At 44.5% G+C, this 15,962-nt stretch overlaps 1 protein-coding gene across 2 annotated transcripts in view; it reads right to left on the bottom strand.

Moving 5' to 3' along the window:
• The window catches only part of Cwc22 (CWC22 spliceosome associated protein), a 40,683-nt gene extending 25,586 nt beyond the window's left edge, over positions 1-15,097 (bottom strand). Inside the window, exons 1-6 of one of the 2 annotated variants that reach the window (XM_075984766.1) lie at positions 14,835-14,916; positions 8,514-8,648; positions 7,188-7,286; positions 5,127-5,194; positions 3,920-4,030; positions 1,609-1,848 (exon numbers count right to left, since the gene is read on the bottom strand). In XM_075984766.1, coding sequence (XP_075840881.1) covers positions 1,609-1,848; positions 3,920-4,030; positions 5,127-5,194; positions 7,188-7,286; positions 8,514-8,528 — 533 coding nt within the window. In that variant the 5' untranslated portion in view covers positions 8,529-8,648; positions 14,835-14,916. Of the gene's footprint in view, positions 1-1,608; positions 1,849-3,919; positions 4,031-5,126; positions 5,195-7,187; positions 7,287-8,513; positions 8,649-14,834 lie in introns of both variants that reach the window. The other variant, XM_075984767.1, reaches the window with a different exon arrangement.
• Positions 15,098-15,962: the final 865 nt, after the last annotated feature.

Below are 15,962 nucleotides of genomic sequence, written 5' to 3'. Positions count from 1 at the left end.
CAGTTACACTTCTAATAGAAAGAAATGCTAGAATTTAGTTGGAGACTACTAAAAATAAAATGCATGTTTTCCAGTCCAGACTCGGGACTTGAGAGCCTGAACTCTACCTAGGAGCCCACGGAATCCTGTGTGGAGAGCAGTGGGGGCAGGGCTCGGGGGTCTTAGGTCACGACAGTGTCCCCCTGCGCACTGTATATACCTATGGCAGAGGTGACCCACGTCCCCCTGCGCACTGCATATACCCGGGCAGAGGTGACCCACTGTCCCACTGCGCACTGCATATACCTATGGCAGAGGTGACCCACTGTCCCACTGCGCACTGCATATACCTATGGCAGAGGTGACCCACTGTCCCACTGCGCACTGCATATACCTATGGCAGAGCTGACCCACTGTCCCACTGCGCACTGCATATACCTATGGCAGGTAACCCACTGACCCACTGTCCCACTGCGCACTGCATATACCTATGGCAGAGGTGACCCACTGTCCCCCTGTGCACTGCATATACCTATGGCAGAGGTGACCCACTGTCCCACTGCGCACTGCATATACCTATGGCAGAGGTGACCCACTGTCCCACTGCGCACTGCATATACCTATGGCAGAGGTGACCCACTGTCCCCCTGTGCACTGCATATACCTATGGCAGAGGTGACCCACTGTCCCACTGCGCACTGCATATACCTATGGCAGGTGACCCACGTCCCACTGCATATACCTATGGCAGAGGTGACCCACTGTCCCACTGCGCACTGCATATACCTATGGCAGAGGTGACCCACTGTCCCACTGCGCACACTTGGACACGTCACCTCCTCTAGGGAAACACATCTGTGACTTAGGAAAACAGTGCTAGCGTGTAAGCACAACCTCCCAGGAAACTGGAAACTTCCAGCACAATGAGTTTCCTAACTCTGGAGCTGTACTCCACTCTACCAAGGATCCACTCAAAGGAAAGTCCATAAAGTCCCCGCCATTTCTGCTTGTACCTTCCGACCATGGACAGATCTCTACTGTACACGAATTAATTCCTAGTACTGCTTACAATCGCACAGGCTGCTAACTCTTCCCCAGCCTAGGTGATGATGAAGTTTGCACTAAAGCCCTTCCCAATATTACATTTTAAAGATCACTGTCAAGTTCACTAACACACAAAGAGAAACACAAGGACCCAAGTTCAATTTGAGTCATGTAAAAAATGCCTGGCACAGCAGTACACACTGGTGATGATACGGTAATACAGAGACAGGTGTATCCCTGGGGCTTGTTGGCCCGCCAGTCTAACCTACTTGGCAAGTTTCAGGCCACTGAAAAAACCAGTCTCCAAAAAATAAATGAGTAAAAGACAGTGTCTGAGGATTAACACTCCACACTCAAAGCTGTGCACGCATGCTCGCGCACAAACACAAAGTTATGAACTAATATCAGAGTAAGCAGTATACAATACTCCAAAGAACTCCTGAAGCCAACAAGACAAGAGGCTGTAATTTGTGGTCTCTATCACAGTAAACTGGGTACATTCTTAGAAAATCACCACTAATTGCAGAACTCTACTCCTTGCCAACGAGGCTGCCTCTGCTTTGGAGACGCAGTACATGCACGTGCCTGTTCTTATCTGTGATCTGCTCCTGCATCATCCTGAGTTTTGCGGGAGGAATATACGCTCCCCCAGTTCGGGTGAGCAGTGGATCCTGCTCATCCTTCTTCTTCTTCATGGCAGGTTCTTCCTGAGTAGAGCTCTGGGTTACAGTTCGTTCTGGGCTCCTTCTTCCAGGAGATGGGGATTTCCGGGACCTTTTCCGATCCACATCTCTTTCTCTTTCTCTGCGTTTTTCTCGGTCCCTTCTGTAAAAATGGCGTAGAGGGGGTAGAAAGACATAAAATCATTCTTACAGTGAACAACACAAAATAAGTGGGACCACAGGAGAGGAAAGTGCTTCAGGATGGAGAAGCAATACCTCCCGGAGGAAAAGATGCCTTGTTCCAGGGTTCAAGGCTTTCAGTAAGCGTCAGCCTGGAAGCAAACTGGTTAGAGGCTGACAGCTGGGCAGCAGGGGCGCACACCTTTAATCCCAGCACTCAGGAGGCAGAGGCAGTGACAGAAAGATCTCTGACGGCTGGGCAGCAGGGGCGCACACCTTTAATCCCAGCACTCAGGAGGCAGAGGCAGTGACAGAAAGATCTCTGCCAGTTTGAGGCCAGCCTGGGTTACAGAGAGAGTCCAGGACAGCCAGGGATACAGAGACAGAGAAACCCTGTCTCGAAAAACAAAAGGCAGAGAGGATGACATTTTCACCTAAAATATAGGTACTGCAAAACTGTGCAGGGGCATGGAGACCAGAATGACACTGTCAAGAAAGAGTGAAAATCCAGCATGGCAGCAGGTGAATCACAATGTTTAAATCCGACTGAACTCTAAAAAGCCAACCGATATACTTCAAAATTTTTATACTGGAGACGAACATACATTTCTACGTCAGAGAAAGTGGCATGAAAATTAAGACAAATTAGCCTGTGATGTATTTGATCAACTGTACAAAAAAGAAACAAAAGTTTATTTTCATAATGTTAAACTTAAGTATTAATAAAATACTTAAATTTTATAAATTAATAAAAACCTAGGAGTTGAAACTGTCGCTTGAAAGAATTGCTGCTTTATTAGAAGTCTCAGAAACCCCTGGTTATTAAAATGACGTGGAAAGGGTCACTTTACCTCTTCAGTTACGCTTTCCTCCAACATATGTGATTATCTTTCCTTTAACATCTTTAAAACTCACCTTTTTATTTTCTCTACAAACTTAAGAACTTAGAAAAGACAAGCCTTGATGGTTTGCTCCTGAGAGAACAGTTTGTTCCCTTAACTTTCAGAAAACACACTGTCCTGAAAGTATTTTGATGTAAGGGCCAATGGTCAGCAAAGAGGCTGCTGCAGACTCTACCTGTGATCAGCATGGGGCATGCCCACAGAGCAGCTGGAGCAGGAAGTGCCCAGCTCTGCAGGACTGCAGAGAGAAGCAGCAGCTGAGGCAGCCACTTCCCTACAGTGACCTAGCTTGCTCTCACTGTGCAGATGCTCCCAACAGAAGCGTTCGGGAAATCCTCTGAACCATTAACTTCTATATCTGAAGTAAAACCTAGTCTGCATGCCTCACTTACGGCTGAGGCCACATGAAACCTGAACTCCTACACTGGACCAAACCTAAGGAGCTGTACTGAAGTAACACAGGCAGAGTTTCGAAAACCTGTGGTGTGGGCTTTGGAGTCAATATTTGATCAAGCTGAGTATCAGTTATCAACCAGAAAACTTGCTGGCTGGAAGAACAGATGACCAGCCCAGTTTCCCAAGACTCAAATAAAATTCATTTACTTAGAAAAATAAACCTATAAATTAGGAATTTCATTCTCAGTATACCTCTGCCATACTGTAGAAAGAACACTGGATAGCCAAAAACCCATGCTGCAATACAACATGCAAACCACACTGACACCAGTATGCTTCCAAACCTCAAATTACTGAGTGCTTTGAGGCCTGAGTTTCTTCATCCACAACAGGTACTATCTACTGTATGTATCTGTTGTCTTAAGAGTTAACTCTCGTGAAGCCCTTCTTAGAAGCGGGGACCCTAGAAGCCTGCTATCAGCACCTACTGCTTGCTTTAATCTTTGTTTTTACTATACTAAGTAAAGAAAAATTCGGACTGGGGATGCAACTTACTCAGCAGAGTACTGGCTAGCACGTACACACCCCAGGTTAGATCCCCAGCACCACTCAAGCTGGGCTTGACAGTAATCCCAAAGCTCAGGAAGTAGACCCAAGTTGGCTTTGTGAGACCCAGTCTCTAAACCAAAGCAAAACGAGTACCACATAAAGAAAAGTTAACTCAAGTTAACTGCTCTTAAGATCCCCACCACTCACCGTGACTCCACGCCGTCATCGTAAGAATACCCTCTTCTTGAACGCTCATGGTCTGACCGGCTGTAATCAGAGTAATCTCTATCCCGGGGGGATCTTTCTTGTTCTGCATGCCTAACAGAGAAGAAAACCCAAATTGCCCATCAAAAGCAACTTTGTTATACTTGGAAAGTCAGATATTAGTGATGCCAAACAACGTACAATGCACAACATCGTAACCAAGTGCTCTAACTAATGGTTCACTATGCCCGCACCTATCCACAGTCTGAACTACAAAAGCTTCCAGCACAGACACAGCAAAAACACTCCTGCAATGAACCAAGTCTACTCATCCTTCTTCACACTGCCCGTGGTGACGGGATGTATCTGGAAATGACACATGATGGGCAGCAAGGGGAGGCTATTTTACAAATCCTTCCTTGCGCCCACACTGTTCTAGTCAATCCACTCCAAGCATTATAATCACTGGATGTTATCCTGGAAACCACAGTGCTGGGAACACTGAACAGACAGACAAGATGAATCACGTTACAGCTACTGATTAGTTCAAAACTCAATAACGTCAGAGAACATCACGGGAAGTTAAATAATAACCCAGATGGTAATATCACTGGTGTTTCATAGACATATCTACAATTACCCCAGACTTATGTGTGTCCAATGCTGACAGAGCCAAGGTGACAGGTGAGGGGAGTAAGTGGTCACAAACCAAGACCCTGAAGCAGAGGCCCTGGGGGACACTCTGCAGAGTGGAGTAGGAGGAAAGAGCACAAGGCACCGGGGGCTTCTCTTTTAGGAACTATTTTAATAGTTCCCAGTGACACAGTGGTAGGGCTAATAAAAATGCATGATACACATTACTGGTACTATTTCTAGATTGCTCTATTTTACAATTCTGCTATGATGCATATAAAATTTTAACTATAAAAAGCCATAACAACAAAAGCAGCACTTCAGTGTCCACCTTAAAATTAAGAATTAAGCCGGGTGGTGGCGCATGCCTTTCATCCCAGCACTCAAGAGGCAGGTGGATCTCTGTAAGTTCGAGGCCAGCCTGGTACAAGAGCTAGTTCCAGGACAGGCTCCAAAGCTACAGAGAAACCCTGTCTTGAAAAACCAAAAAAGAAAATAAAAGAAGAGAAAAGAAAGCCAAAACTAAATTATTTGATGAACACATGAAATTCCCACTTGGCACACACAGCGCAGTTACCTGTCTTCTGGGGAGGAGTTCCGGTGGTATGAATTGTGGCTCTCCCTTCTGTCATGACCAGAGGAATGCTTCCCAAGAGAAAAGAAAGAAGAAAGAATGCTTCAAAACCAGCTATGTCAAACATATATACATTATCTGTCTCAGCAAACTAGCAGTACTTCAGAAATTACTTGAACATTTTATCTCACTTAAATACTATCATGTGGATATATGTCTATGATGTGTGTGAGAGAGACTGTAGACACACATGTTCCATGACAGACATGTGGAGGTCAAAAGAAAATCTAGAAACTGATCCTCTTCTTTCAAGAGTTCCAGGGATCAAACCCAGGCTGTCAGGCTTATATAGCATAGGAAGAAGATGGGCAGGGCATAAAAATAATAAACATGTATGCCTGACAGCCTGAGATCAATTCTTAAAACCCACATTAAAAAATAAATCCATAAATAAATAAACCACTGACTGTGGCAGGTGGTACACGTCTGTACTTCCGGAACTCCTATGGTGTGTGTGGGAGGCAGAGATTTAAGAAGAGGCCAGACTGCAGCATAGTGGCAGAATTAACAAGAGAAGACCCTGCCTCTCACAAACACAACCAATAAATCTTAAAAAAAAAAAAAAAAGCAGTGAAGCAGACAGCTCAGTATGTACGATATCAGTTTTATAAAACTTTATACCAAAATGCTGAGCCCAGGGCTGAAGCTGTAGCCCACTGCAGAGCATCTGCTCAGCTTGACTGAGGACCTGTACCCAGCAACTGCCCATACCCCAACATCCCAAGCCAAATACATGCTACAAGATCCACCAAATTCAACAGTAATTAGTAATAATAACTACTAATTACTTATTATGAGCCCTTAACATTTCCTGTGTGGTCATTCAGAAGGACACAAACACAGGAAAGACTCAAGGAACAGAAGATGTTCACACTCAGGAGTTATTTCTAGAGAGTGTTTACAGATTTGTATATTAAACCATATATTGGAGAGAGAAAAAACACAAATAAAGGAGACATAGGAGGAGACAGATAACAATAAAACTATCCTATCCCCATTTTCTTTTACAAGTGAGGCAATTATTTTGATTACATTAGGAAGATAGACTCAATTCCGTGCTAATGATTTTTAACACATCTCCGCAACAGCTGTTGTGAACAAGAGGGAGAAGCCGAAAACACAGAAGCGGTGAATCAGGAGGATTATGTAAATACAACCAAGTAACAAATGACTGGCACATTACAGGAAAGCTAGCGTGAGATCTTCAGTAGGGAACAACCACTGTGGCCCACAGCTCTGAGTGACCATGATTTGCATGGAGTTTTAATGGTGATAGGTCACAAATTAAAAAAAAAAACAAAAACCTGTAGGTATAACCCAAATTAAAAAATCCCTTTTTATAGTTTTAAATTAATACAATAGTTAAGAAAGGAATACAGTCAAACTTTCAAAAATTCCAAATTTGACCAGGTAATGGTGATACGCGCGCCTTTAGTCCCAACACTCGGGAGGCAGAGGCAGGCAGATCTCTGTGAGTTTGAGGCCAGCCTGGTCTACAGAGTGAGTTCCAGGACAGATTCCAAAGCTATACAGAGAGACTCTATCTTGAAAAACCATCTCCAAATTTGTTAACAAAACAAAATCAGGTGGCAATGTTCAGTCATTCAGTGTAAGGACCATAGGGAGCAGAATGCAGAAGTGGGTGGAGCAAGGGCCCAAGTCCCATGGCTCTGAGCATCTCTAGCAGGCCCACTGATGTCTGCAGGGAGGATGGGGAGTATGGCTCCCGCCACACGAGTGAATTGTTAACGGCTAATTCAAATATGGGATGGAGGTAGACAGAATACAACTGGCCACTGAGCCTAAAGGACATGCTGTCTACTGTCCATTGAAGAACGCAGGAAACATCTGAGAATGGCTACATGTTTCTCTCCCCATCTGAGTACCAGTCTAAAGAAGAGTGCTTGCAGAAGGCTCAAAGACAGTTCTCACGAGTCCCCGTTCTCCTGCTGACGCCAGCTTTTAACATTCAGTCAACTACCTACTGAGGCTTCAGGAAGTTACCTGTAGACGAGTGCTGCAGCCATGAACACAGATCCCAAAGCAGCAGACGGCAGACAGCCACAGGAAAGAATCTACTGACAGGGTCAGCTTAGTCCAGCCCTGGCAATGGAAACGCGTAAGGAGGCCAGAGGGTCTTACACCGAGATGGAAAGGACGGCAGGGGCCGCTTTGACAAGCACATGCCCTGTACAGGCCTACGAGTCAGGCCACTTTTCTCTTAGGAAAGTTTAGGGGTACACAATGGAGTAGGGAAGGGACATGTGCATGTATTTGTAATAATTAAAAATATATCCTCCCGTTGACTCCATAGCCCAGCAAAGAGTACACTGGTTGTTCAGGCACACATGGGAAAGATGTCCAGTGATTTGCTGTCTTTCCAAGACCACTCACAGGCCGACTTCGAAAGCTCGTGAGTTACTGTTCCTGTCACTGCTCTGACCTCGCGTTCTGCAACTCTCTCCTCGACACCTGCTCCAGTCACACCGGACTCTGGCCATTCACTTCCTGTCCCCACTTTCTGGCACTTTCTTCCCCTGGATATGCACACGGTTAACTCTCTTGCTTCCAGGAAGACCCCTCACATGACTGCCCTGCTTCACAGCACGTCCTACCTGCCTCCCTACTAAAAGCTGCAGCACACCCACCTCCTTACCCTGCCCTGCGTCTCCTCTCCACAGCTCCAACCTTACAGCAACTGTCTAACGCGGTGCATCGCTCATTTGTTACATCACACTTGATGATCTGCTTACTGCTTCCTCACACCCAGATAAGAAGGGTGTGTAACACTACTCTGTTAAAAGCACGTGGAGGAGTCACTGTAACATTCAGTTCACGCTTCATTTGATGAATAAACAAATGCCTACAGTAAAGAACATAGAAGCCCACGTCCACACATGAACAAACTGGACAGTCATGAAGGAATCGAGACTGAGCGAAGGAAGGAGTTACTTGCCTTGCGCATCACTCAGGGAAGCACGCTCCTTGAGAACGATGTTAGTCAGCACTGTTTGCATTATTTGTTATCCTTTTTTACAGGTGTACACAGTCAAGTGATTCATGGAGAATTGGATGTATGCAATTACGTATATCTGTACACACACACACACACACACACACACACACACACACACACACACACACATACACGATAGCCAGCATGTTTTCTCAACTGCCCCTCTGCTCAATACCTGTTCCACGCTAAAACTGTGTCAGTGTGCACAGTACCATTCTACCACACGACTGTCTAGCTCTACAAAAGCACTGTTATTTAAAGGGCAGGGCTGGCTGACCATAGCTGACCTCTTTAGCTTAGGTTCAAACACTTACTTTCACGTGGGCCATACTACTTTTATTTGCAAGTGTCAGCTGACCAAATAAACGACTCCTCCAGTTGGTTCAAGACAAACACACTCAATGGTCTGATTTCCTTGACAGTTTCCTTTTGCTGTCTTCACGCATCACCTAAAAAACAGTAACAAGAGCTTGTTAATGATGGTCAACAGTACAACAGCATGTTCTCTCTACACGTCAGGTGGACGTCAGGCCCAGACCACTTCACTGTCAACAGTACAACGGCATGTTCTCTCTACACGTCAGGCCCCGACCACTTCATTGTCAACAGTACAACGGCATGTTCTCTCTACACGTCAGGCCTCGACCACTTCATTGTCCTTAATTAGTAAAAAGCAGACATAGTAAGTTTATAAAATTTAATCTTTAAATAGCAGCACAAAAGGATGTGAATCTAACATGTATTATAGTAAACGAGTCCAAAACCAAGAGAGCACAAATTCTAATTGGTCTTATTAATAAAATCCCGGAGTCAGATATTAGGGGATTAAGGTTGAAAAATCAAAGAAAGAGCAGCCAGTTGTAGGCGCCGAATTATGCAGGTCCATATTCCTACACTGTCTGGTAGTCAGAGAATTCTGAGCAACCTACAAGGTGCAATTTGCACCTGCCACACAGAAGGTGGCCACCTAGCTTTTTGATAGTTTAACAACCTGATGCCAACCTAAAAATTGGTACAGATATGCTAATGTCGTTCTGCTCCTTCTATTGTAAATTAGGAGGTCACCTGGGGAAGAGGTGTTTTCAGTCTACGTGACAAACTAGGCATAGGCACGACAACAAGTATAGATGTGACCTAAGGACGTGTTACCTGCCCCCTCAGTTAACCCTGATATAAAAGCTGTTTGGAAAATAAACGCGGGTGACTTTCAGAATGTGAATTCAGGATTTGGATGATCCCTGAAAACTCCCTCCCGATGCTAGCCTGTGAAATGTGCCTCATTTGTTCCCACACCTCCACTCTGGAACGAGAAATGTTTTATGTCTGGGCTGGTCCCCGACAGCCAGCCATAGTTCTTACCTCTACTGAATCTTCAGACCAAAGGGGCAATCCTGTCCCTACAAATCCTCAGACTGAAAGTCATGAGCTCCTGTCTCCTCCTGCTTTATATTCCTCTCTCTACCCAGCCATATCACTCCTGTCTCCATCTCCCTAGTGCTGGGATTAAAGGTGTGAGCTATCACCACTTGGCTCTGTTTCTCTTTCAGAATAATTCAATCTTATGCAGCCCAGAGTGGCGTTGAATTCACAGAGATCCACCTGCCTCTGCCTCCTGAGTACTGGGTTTAAAGGCGTTCACTACCACTGCCTGGCTTTATGTATTATAGCACAAACAAAATAACACAAAAGTCACAAACAAAATGTCACCACAAAGGTCTTATTCTGGTAGGGACCAAACTCAGTTTAAAACCAGAGGTCTTGTAACACTATGATTGAAATGCTTCAGCAAGGAAAACTTACGCTTATATAATCAAGTGTTGTACATATAAAACAATAAACCAAGGAAACAATGCCCAGTGTTTCCATATCAATTACAAATGAAAGAGCCAATGTTTGTGCAGAACCATCATTTGAAGTGCACTCCGCATGGAAATAACTTGGTAAACTGAGATTGGTCCTAACCTGCTTTACTAAAGGCATAGGGCTCCAAATATGACATGCACATTTAAAGACCAAGTATTTGATTCTAAAAGAACGATATCTGCTCTAAATGTCTTCTGTGTGTATACGTGCATGTGTACACACGTGCCTGTGGAGGCCACAAGACAACCTCAGGTGTCTTTCCTCAGGCGTCATCCACCCTGTTGAAAAAGGATCTCTCACTGCCTAGGAACTGCCAAGGAGGTAAGGCTGGCTTGCCTGTGAATCCCAAGAGAGCTGCCTGTCTCTGCCTCCTGTGTGTTGGATTACAGGCGGGAATGGTGCCTGGCTTTTCTACAGGAGTTCTAGGAAAGTCAACCAGGGCCTTCTGCTTGCAAGGCAAGTGGGTTTTTTTTGTTTTTTTTGTTTTTTACTGATGAGCTACCCAGCTGCTAATGTCTTCTATTATTTTTCTGCTGAAAATATTTTAGTAATTTCTTACAACACAGAATTGGTAGTTATGTTCATATAGACCTGCCAATCAAAATTTTATTGTAATTACATACTCAGTTTGTGATGAGAATGAAATCACAAAAATAAAATGAAATAAAGAAAAATGAAAGAATTGAAAGATGCAAGGAGTAAAAGCAACTGTAGCAGTATTAAAATAAGTGAATACAACTGGAAAAAGATGTGAGTGCTGGAAATAGAGGTTATCTGCTCTAACACTCTTTCCAACATGAGCGCACAGAAAGGTAACTCATTCCAGCACCCTTCGCACGAAACGGCATTCCATGGTCTCTCACCTCCCTTCTGTGATGGCTAGGCTCCTAAGTCTTAGAGGGGAAGGTATAAATGCTTTCCTTAGGGCTCAGTACGCAAGAATCACTTACTCTCAGCACCTTTGGAAGCCACGAGGATCTGATTTTGTCTCCTATTCATTATACAGAGTATTTTCATTAAAACCAAAAGTAGGTGTCCTGGCTAGTTTTTGTGTCAACTTAACACACGCAAGTGTCATCGGAGAGGAGGGAACTTCCAATGAGAAAATGACTCCCAAGATTAGGGTATAGGCACGCAATGTAAAACATTTTCTTAGTGATTGATAGGGGAGAGCCGAGCCCACTGTGGATGGGGTCATCCCTGGGCTGGTGATCCTTGGTTTTACAAGAAAGCAAGCTGAGTGTTACAGGATATTTGATCACACTATGAACACTGAGACTGCATTATTTACCGGAAAAACCTGGTTCTAGTTGTGCTCTGGCTCAGCCCTAACACACACCTTTAATCCAAGAGCTTTCTATTTATTGCAAACAGGATTAAATAAAACCAATCACACATCAAGAGGCAGAACAAGCAAGCAGTTAACAGGTAGTGAACATAGGATTATTAAGAAAATAGCAGGGAGTCAGCAGGACAGAGAGAGATGCGCAGGAAGGAGAAGGCAGAATCATTGGGTTTGAGTTTTCTGAGATGGCATAAAAGAAGGGAGAGGCTTCTGGGGTGTTGGTGGAGGACAATGGTCAACTGGGTGCTCTCTCTGCCTCTTACTGAGCCAGCAGGCTTTCACCTCAGCATCTGGTTCCCGATCTTTATTGGGAAAATCGAACAGTTGAGATTTTGTTAAAACAAACAGCCGAGAAAGCCATGAGTAGCAAGCCAGGAGGTAGCACTCCTCTAAGGCCCCTCTATGAGCTCCTGTGTCCAGCTTGCTGCCCTGTTTGAACTCCTGTCTTGGCTTCCCTCGGTGGACTGTGATCAGGATATGTTAAGTGAAATAAACCTTCCTTATCGAGTTGCTTTTGGTCATGGTATTTCATTACAGCAACTGAAACCCTAACTGAGACGGTAGACGGTAGCATTTGTCTATGAGTATTAACTATTTAGAAGGCATTATGACATTACCTGCTTAACTAAACAGTAAGTTCCCCAATAAGGCCCGTGACTTCTCCAGCCAGCTACTTGACTGGGCTTACACATTCATGCATGAGTTTCCTCCTTTGCAGTGGGCTTCAAACAATCGAAAGTGGTTGGTTACACCCATACCAGTAGTGTCACTATTACACAAGTGGCCACATCCTACCTGGCAGGTTGGCATTGAAGTTTGTAGGATTCACATCTGAGTACTTACTTCCTTTCCTTCCTCAGCAACCTGTACCTGTTCCAGCCCACTAGCCAACAGGGAGTAGCATGTGTAAGATGCACTTCCAAATGTGAACCACAACCTATCCAGTAATTACACCTTCAAAACATGGGCAAATACTCCAACGGAGAGCCTGCACAGCCACTAGACTCTCCGCGAGCACAACGCTTCTGTCACTGTTACCTGGGTGTGTTCAATCCCTGAGATATGCAACACAAGTAGGAACTAGCTATACAGCAAAAGAAAAAAGTTATTCTGATAGGGGATTCCATGCATACAGGCTCGGTGACTTCGCGTCACTCGAGTAAACAGAACACACAGAAACTGGACATAAACTGATAAACTGAGATGGGCCATAGAGACCCATGAAGCTAAACCATGAAAGGCTTTTTATGGATACAGCCAGCAGATCTGTGAAATTCCCAATCACAGACAGTACTAGACACTTTAACAGATTCCAATTCTAAAATTAAGTTTGAAAGGGGGAGGATGTTTTTTTAAAATTATCTTAGCTCTACAAAGGCCTCAAGCTATTTTGACAACGTATCAAACCCCTCATTCTTGGCACCACCAAGCTGTCATCATCTGCACCAAGGCAGCCCTCTTAGGCGCTGTGCCCTTCAAGGAGGCATTACAAGAGGAAACTGGATGCCGATGGTACAAGTACAGGAGTGTGGTATAAGGCCTTCATCTTACCTTGATATTATTTTGTGTCCTCCCCTCCCCCAAATCACAACTGGTCCACAGCTTTGCTGATTAAATGCAGGACTGAATACATTCTGCCAGCTCTTACAGAATTCACTGAAATGAACTTTCTGATCACTGGAAGTTGTTTATTTTTTTCCAGCATAGTCCGGCTTAAAGGAAATCTCTCCGTAGAGAAACTTACAGCGTAGCCTCTAGAAACACAGTACTACCACCTGCCACAGCAGCTATGGTCTAGAAGGATCTACTCTAATAAACTGATACAGAACTCATGGGATGGCAGAGCTTTGTCCAGCTTAAGCCACTAATGAGTTAGGGTCAAAGACAGATTGAACATCAGTTCACTCTGGGTCTCTCATCCTAGCTGATTAATTCTCCAATCACCAGAGCGTTCCTAGAAAAGGACACCCCATACTTGCTTTGCTGTTTTAGCTCACTAGGAGTTACTGATGTGTCGCAAAAGGCAAAGGTTCCTTTGAACCCACTCCTGTGGCCATGTGCTCACTCTTAGGAAAATCCTTTCAAAGTCTGTGCTATGGTAAGCATTCAAACGCCTAATCCCATGTTCACCTGGGAGATGTACGAAAAAGTTTTAATAAACGGGGGTGGGGGTTTTGCTGAAATCTGTATTAGAGGCCTTTGTGTTCCATCGCCCTCCCGTTAGCAATCTCAGAAAACAAGGGAAATCGGACAGAACAGCCCTCAAAGACACTAGTTCCGACCAACTGTATTACTATTAGCCACTTCCTTTTGGAACTAGTCTATACCCCGACTGAGTAACTAGGCCAGTCATGAGCAACATAGGGATGCTGAAGATGGTAAAAATAAATAAATAAATAAATAAATAAATAAATAAATAAATAAATAAATAAATAAATAAATAAAATGCAGTCTATGCAATACAGTGCACAATTCACAGAAGATGTAGCTCATTTTTACATGTAAGGGTTTTGGTCCCAGCAGAGCTCACTCAGCAAGAGGCTATCGGGTCCTCTGAAACTGGTTTTGCAAATGGTTGTGATCCACCATGAGGGTTTTTGGAACCAAACCAGGGTCTTCTGCAAGAGCAAGGAAGTGCTCTTAACCTCTGGGCTATCTCTCCGGCGGCTCACTGTGCTTTATATAACTCGATTCACGCTTTCCAAAAATCATTCTCCACGTACGTCAAATAAACGTTAGCGGCTGTAATGGACAAAACCGTCTCGCGATTACAGTAGGTGAAAATAGCTGGCACACTGCTGTTTGTTAAAGTGTACCATGGGGCCTGCAGCTTGCCAGGGGCAGTGGCTGAGGATCTATAGTTTGGGACCTAAGAATAGCACAGGCATTTAGAGTTAGGATTAACACGCACCACGCGAAACATGGAGCACTAGGGCTAAGGCACACGACAAAGTTCCAGTGAAGTCAATGAGAAAGAAGCATAAATGAAAACGTAATAGAGTTGGCCAGAGGGCTATTAAGCTATAATGAGGCAAGAGCGTTACTACAGTTTATTGTTGCCAACCCTAAGTCCTGGGGAGCCGACAGAGAAAGTCCCGCGGTTTCGAGGGCCGCAAGAGACGAGTGCCTGGAGCAACGCACGGGGATGAGCAGGGGACTCCAGATACCAGGACTGCGAGGTCAGGTGTCCGCCCCGAGAACCTGGACCACAGCCCAACCGCGCACTCCCCGCCACCGGCGCCAGGCCCAGCCCGCTCACGCCGCACCGCGCGGGCCGCGGGTGGAGACAGCGCAGCCACGCGCGGAAAAGGAGACCCACCCCGCCAGCACCCACTCGCATGCCCCTGTCCTCTACACGCGATCTGGTAACCCGCAGCCCCCACTTTGGCTCCTTGTCTATCCCGAGTCTCCAGAGTTCGGTAATTACCTAAAGCGCCACCGTGCCGCCATCACACCGGAAGTACGTTACTTCCCCTTCCTGGGTGAAGGCAGTGCGAGAAATTGGTGAAAACCTGAGTAAATGGATTATTTAGTATGCGATACTATTAATTATAATACCGTATATCAATACCAGAGGCAAAGCAATGCTGCTAAACACACCGTCCCGCCTTATCAAGACCATGAGAAAATATTAGTCCGTGTGAACTACAAAGTCCAGCACCCTCTGGTAGCGCGGACGGAAATGAGAATAAACTAGCAAAGATAACCGCGATGCTTCATGGGAATTGTAGTTCGTATGGGGGTAGGCGTTCACAATAGAGAAACTTTTTTGTGAACTAGGTTCCAAGGCATGCATCTTATTCTAACAATGCCCATCTTCTATTACCATAAAACATAGCTTTTAATAGTCACTTTTTTTAAGCAGTGTTAATGCTTAACGTTGATATACATACTAGGCAAGTACTCTATCATAGTGCGTTAGCATAAAGATCTTAAAAAGACTAGACATCCCAGCCAGGTAGTGGTGGCTAATGCCTTTAATCCCAACACTCAGGAGGTAGAGGTAGGTGAATCTCCTGAGCTTGACACTAGCCTGGTTTTACAGAGTGAGTTTGAGGACAACCAGAGCTGTTACACAGAGAAACCCTGTCTCAACTTCCCTCCACTCCGCGAAGAAAAGATTTAAAATAAAAAGAAGAAAAAAAAATAAAGACCCCATTCAGGCTTTCAACAAAAGCTTTGCCAAAAGTCTGTTTAGCAATAAAAAAAATGTAAGTGACAAAATGTTTAGTATCTATTAAGTTCCAAGATTTTAAAATCAAGCGATTGGAAGACAATCTAATCATAACTGACATGATGTAATGAGGAGAAAAATTGAAGGCCCAACATGGTGGTACTCACTCATAAGTGGTTTTTAAACATAAAGCAAAGAAAACCAGCCTACAAATCACAATCCTAAAGAACCTAGACTGTTGGAGGAGGCCATTTCTTTGTTTCCTGGCTGCCCAGAAACCGAAATAATCACACAGAAACTGTATTAATTAATGAACTGCTTGGCCTATTAGCTATGACTTCTTATTGGCTAATTATTACATATTAATTCAACCCATTTCTA

Source organism: Microtus pennsylvanicus, chromosome 9 (assembly GCF_037038515.1).
Source record: "Microtus pennsylvanicus isolate mMicPen1 chromosome 9, mMicPen1.hap1, whole genome shotgun sequence".
Lineage (NCBI taxonomy): Eukaryota > Metazoa > Chordata > Mammalia > Rodentia > Cricetidae > Microtus > Microtus pennsylvanicus.
This window is presented reverse-complemented; position numbering and strand designations above follow the sequence as displayed.